The sequence below is a fragment of the Aphanomyces astaci genome, assembly GCF_000520075.1.
Source record: "Aphanomyces astaci strain APO3 unplaced genomic scaffold supercont1.37, whole genome shotgun sequence".
Classification (NCBI taxonomy): Eukaryota; Oomycota; class Saprolegniomycetes; order Saprolegniales; family Verrucalvaceae; genus Aphanomyces; species Aphanomyces astaci.
Window position 1 is genome coordinate 421800 of NW_009798300.1, and position 5428 is coordinate 427227.

Sequence of the window (5428 nt, forward strand, 5' to 3'; positions counted from 1 at the left end):
GAACGAGGTGATTGCCGAGCTCAAGCACGTGCTGGGGGCACATCATCATTTTACCACGGCCAGATGTCCGTGGGCGAACGGAACAGTTCGAAAGTGAGATGAAAACGACCCACGCCTGAAGGCGTTCCGTGCACTCCTGTCCGAGTGGTTGATGCAGCCAGATCAGTGGCGGCTGATTGTCCCAGTGGTGATGTTGGTCCTCAACCAAAGTCCGTCCGACACACTCGGTGGTGTGGCACCGATTACTGCCATGACGGGTATCCGAGCGATGTCGCCCTTGGATCGTATTCCAATTCCGGCGGCGACAAAAGTTACAACGTTACACGACTTGCTGTCGTGGCGAAATGATGACATGGCGGCGATGGCAACCGCCTTGGACAAGATGCATGCGACGGTGTTGGACGCTGCGACAAGAAGGCGTCAGAAAAACCGTGAAAGAAGATCGAAGAAAAAATGGTGCGGAAATGGCCGAGTTCGACGTGGGCGATTTTGTGCTTTATATGGACGTGTGGTCGATTTCGCACTCAAAGCTGAGTGTTACATGGCGTGGACCAGCTCAAGTGGTCAAGACAACATCGGACTGGATTTTTGAAATTCAAAATTTGGAGACGGGGGTGGTCCGTGAAGCCCACAGCAATCGTCTCAAGCTTTATGCCGACGACGCCTTGGATGTGACGGAAGAACTGCTGCGCCACATTGCGCACAACGCCGACGGCCGTGTGGTCGATCAGTTCCTCGACTGCCGCTACAATGATCGAATGGCCGCTTTTGAAGTGTGTGTGCGCTGGCGCGGCCTACAAGCAATTGAAGATTCGTGGGAGCCGGCGGCCAATTTGTTGGAAGACATTCCAACTGAGTTCAAGCGCTACGTGCGCTCAAACAAGGCCGATGCCCAAGTCAAGGCGATGGCAGCTGCGTTGGGCGTGACGCAATCGTTGGGGGGGATTGTTGCGAATTTGTCATTCGCAGAACCCCTGAACCCCTCCCAAGAAGGTATCCAAGTGTTTGATTAGGTTGGATATCCTGTGTGCGATCCTATTCGCAAGTTAGATTATTGGCTGTCCAGCAGCTGTCTAAATAGGTTAGGGTAAAACTCCAGTGACTTTTGCCACTGGGGGGAATTCACTTCGTGATTTGCCTTTGGATCGGACTTCGCAAGGTCCGTCAAGTTGAGACGCAACAGCCTGCGAGGATTTCTGGATCCAAGCCGCCCGTGCTGCATTTCCTTTTGTGTGGCACCCTCGACTCTCGGCAGGGCCAACGCAGTGCCAGTATGACGCTCTTGACCGCCGTGGCATGTGTTTGATTGTTTGTGGCCACCATGTTTGGCGTGTACCTCAGTGTTAAGCCAGTTCCAAGGCCCTTCCGACAGCACTTCCCTCGTTGGCTGTTTTCCAAGCAACGCCGAGCTAAGGCTACCGAGTATACTCATCCATTGCCGTCGTCATCATCGTCGCATTCGTCCACCATCGAAGACGACGACAATAATGTGTTTGGTGGTTTGCATCAACACCACTACCAAGCCTTCGATGTGACTCAGGTGCAGCCGATGCAAGTGATTGGATCTGGTGCCCACACTACCGTAGCCCTTGGGCTGTGCACGCGTCGACACTTGTTGGTGGCTATTAAAACCCTTCGACCTGGCTCCAGCGTTCGCATCTGTCAGTCCTTTGTGGCCGACCTTCACCTGCTCGCCAGGTATATATATAATATATATCCATATGCAAAATATACACAGTGTTTGCAATCATACTACATCACCGTTCATCGCATTTCATTGCTAACCATAGCTTTTGCTCGCCGTATAGCGTACAAATCCTGGGGACAAACTCGAGTGGACACAGCGCGTCCTATGTTATGGAGCACATGGGTGGTTGAGATCTCCAAACGCATTTGGCCTCGAGGACCAAATACGACGTGGAATGGGAAAACAAGCTTCACTGTCTGCAAAGCATCATCGGCGCTCTGGTGTACATACACTCGATGAACCACACCCACGGAAACCTGAATTCGCGGCATGTTCTCTTGGACTCGAATGCTAATGGCGGCGTCAAGATCACTGGCTTTCGGTCGCTACTTCGTCCCTTGCCTGCGTCGTCCGTTCGATGGACGGCCCCCGAAGTGCTTGTGCAGAGTTCTGCTCCTTCCCCGGCGTCGTCTCTTTAGGTGGGCTACATCACTATTGCCTCCTCCTTGTTGGGAATTGAACTGTGAATTTGAGTTTGGTACTTACATTATGTTGTACAATTTTTCCTTGGATTTTTAAGTGTGTTAATATCTGAGGTTGTCATGCACGAGTAGCCGTACGTCACCCTGCGCAACGAATGGACTGGTAAAGCGCTATCGAGCAGAGACGTCGCCGCACTGGTCACATCTAATGCCGTTTCGCTGTCGTCGGATCGTGCCCACTTGGCTAGCGGACATCGGTCGTCGACGCATAGCGAGGCACCCCATTGATCAACCGACGATCGAGGAAGTTGCCATTATCCTACGAAGCTTCAGAATATCCAGCTAAAACTATGCCTATGTACTGTACATCTATTTGGCTCCAGTGCGTAATGGCGTCCGAGAAGTATAGCCGGTGGAGACATATTATATCCCATGGTAGCTAGCGTTAGTTGGAAATGCTGGGCGAAGTGAATGTCGACGGTCAACTCCGTTCAATGAGGCATGGTGTAGCATCAATTCTCTGTACTACCGGTAAATTGTTACTAGTACCGGTACGTATTAACTGTAAATACAGTAGTATTTGTGGCCTTGCTTGCCATGGTTACCTCAGTCAGAACACCGTGTTGCAGCATTCTGCTTTGCTGTGTACAATTTTTTTTTGTTTAGAACAGGAGGCTGCGGGAAATCGCGAAAATCAATTTGTGAATTCCTTCTCGGCCTTTTGGCTAAGATCAAGCGTAGCTTCTGTCCAGACGGTTTTGCCGATCCTTGACCAGTGATACCAAATCTGAAGTGTTGCTACGTTTGATCTTGACCCTCAGGCCGGGAGGATACACATATCTGGATAGAATAATAATCTTTTTAATTGCTGTCAACTTGGATGCTTGTTGACTAATTTGGGTTCTTTTAGGTACGGATAGACTGTTACAAACATTTTTTTACAACTTAAAAGCCCAATTTATGAACACTTTTTCCGAGACGCTGCCGTGGAAGGAATGTAACTCGACTCACAGGTGTCCGATTATAATTCTACAATATGTTACATGAAGCCAAAATCCAGACCTATTCGGGAGTTATGAATGCGATATGATTCCTGTTATAATTAATTATCATTCACACCCCTTTGCCCACAAACAGCTTAAAACAAGCGGTCCAATTTAAGGCCATCATAAGCTTAGTCTTTGTATATCCATTTGCATATTTTTGGGCGGTTAGGTTAAAAACTGCCTCTGTAGAAATTGATTGGCTAATTCGCGTGCACCTTCAATTGGATCGAGCACCTTAAACTGGACTTTTACGTTATATTACGTTCGTGTTGTTCGATTGTTTCCCATCAAAAGTCCTGTGAAATTTTTTGCAATTTTCTGATGGTAAGTACTCAAAATTCATCAGTAAATTCTGTGTAATATCTTCGAAGTAGTAGAGTACGAGGGTGGTGGTATGTACTACTACCTACCGGTAGTACTTACTATTAATACCTCTGTCCAAGGATGATTGCGACTGAATATTCGGCAGCACTTTCTAACTTGCTTTCAGTATACGATGTAGACTTTTGCATCTGAAGCGTAGTACAAGTAGTACAAGTTAGTGGGATATCATATGACGCGAGAATATTTTGCAGATGATCATCAGTGATATTTTCAACTCGTGCCATTGTCTTCACACACTTAAGGTGTGTGAAGACAATGGCATTCACACACTTAAGGTGTGTGAATGTGAAGACAATGGGGTGGTTTCAAAATCACAAACTCCTTGAGTCAAGTCAAGTGATACTCGTACAGTCACTGTGTCGAACCATCTGGCCTCAACGACACACGACTCCGACTGCTTTGTTCGGGAAAACCGTAATGGTAGTCGGCTGCGACCTGCCTATAGGCCCAGTGCCAAGGGTTCGACATCAGCCGTTAAGGGACAACGAATTCAAGATCACTTGAGCATTCATGACGATCGAGTGATGTTGAATCTATTCCCGCTTCACTCGTGCGATACTATTGTCGTGGTCCGTGTGCGTTATCGCCCTTTGCAAAGCCAACACAAGTCATTGTTGTGGTCGGTGGCTGTCAGCCATGCCCCGCCATGACACACAGGGACCGTCGATGGGGTCCCTTGGCGCCAATCCTGTGAACCGACGCGCGTTAGATACACTCTAGTAGTACTAGTAGTAGTATTAGGAGCTAGTTGAAGTTTCGGTTGGGAATGTCACCATGGTTAGCCAATCAGTGGCCACCTGGGACCACCTACCACTTCTACAGAAGCTCACTCATAGTTTTGCTCTGCAACGGACATAACAATCAAGTGCGTGGTTCACGGGAGGAGGCGCTCCCCCATTTGGCTTTTTGTGTTGGTGCAGTGCAGGAAACAACACAAAGCTACAACTGCGGGACTAAGAGCAATGACGCGAAGCCGAAGCATGTCCCCGAAAGACAAGCGAACGGCGCCCAAAGCAGACGCTCAGAACGTTTGAAGCCGACCGCGGTGGCCGAACAGGAAGGGGCAGAAACCGAAGAAGAAGCACCGACAGCGGAGCTGGCGATGGTCCCAACCAGTGGACCTCGACCATGCAGCCGGTCGAAGATGAAGCCAAGGAAGAACACCAATCACCCAACAAGGCAAGCGACTGATCAGCGCCACATTCGATGCCCAAGTCATTAGAAGGCGACTATATTGAGTTGGACAACTACGATGATGAGAAACCCGATCTGGTTTGACATCAAAAGCGGCAGCAAGCGTCGAGAGAAGAGCGAAAACGGGCCAAGGCGGCGAAACCGTATCGACCCAACGGCACGCCCGATAGTTCCTACGACGACGAAAGCGAAGACGAACGTCGGAAGGCCAATGCGGAGCGATGTCGACGGAATCGCGAAGCGAAACCAAAGTACAAGAAAGTCGATTACGTGGCCCAAGCCAAGACGGAACATGCGCGTCAACTTACAGCTGCTTTTGACTCACCTGTGTGGCAGCCAACGGCGCAGCAATGGACAACGCAACCTGGGAACTCAGGATGGACTCCAGTGAGTGGTCCACATCAGGGTGGACCTTCACTGGTGCACAAGGACATCGAGTACCCCCCCATCACGACTGTTGACCGTGACTCTCTGGTGGCCTAGAAACGCAAACGTGACCGGTATGAAGAGAAGCTGAAGGCTAACGCCCAGTGAATGCGACATGATTGGCGCGCTACAGCTGTCCCATGGCTTGAATCAGCTGATCGCAGTATGGTTGAAGCTGCTTGCCTGTACCTGTGGGACTTCAGCATCGA

The 5428-nt window shown here is 49.7% G+C and overlaps 2 protein-coding genes across 2 annotated transcripts; both read left to right on the forward strand.

The window, feature by feature from the left end:
- Positions 1 to 1321: 1321 nt before the first annotated feature.
- H257_11983 (hypothetical protein) lies at positions 1322 to 2166 on the forward strand (the record flags this gene model as incomplete). Its single annotated transcript, XM_009839070.1, has 2 exons — positions 1322 to 1698; positions 1905 to 2166. 2 exons carry the CDS (start codon positions 1322 to 1324, stop codon positions 2164 to 2166), a joined length of 639 nt encoding a protein of 212 aa, XP_009837372.1.
- A 2069-nt stretch (positions 2167 to 4235) lies between these two features.
- H257_11984 (hypothetical protein) lies at positions 4236 to 5276 on the forward strand (the record flags this gene model as incomplete). Its single annotated transcript, XM_009839071.1, has 3 exons — positions 4236 to 4289; positions 4525 to 4704; positions 4887 to 5276. 3 exons carry the CDS (start codon positions 4236 to 4238, stop codon positions 5274 to 5276), a joined length of 624 nt encoding a protein of 207 aa, XP_009837373.1.
- Positions 5277 to 5428: the final 152 nt, after the last annotated feature.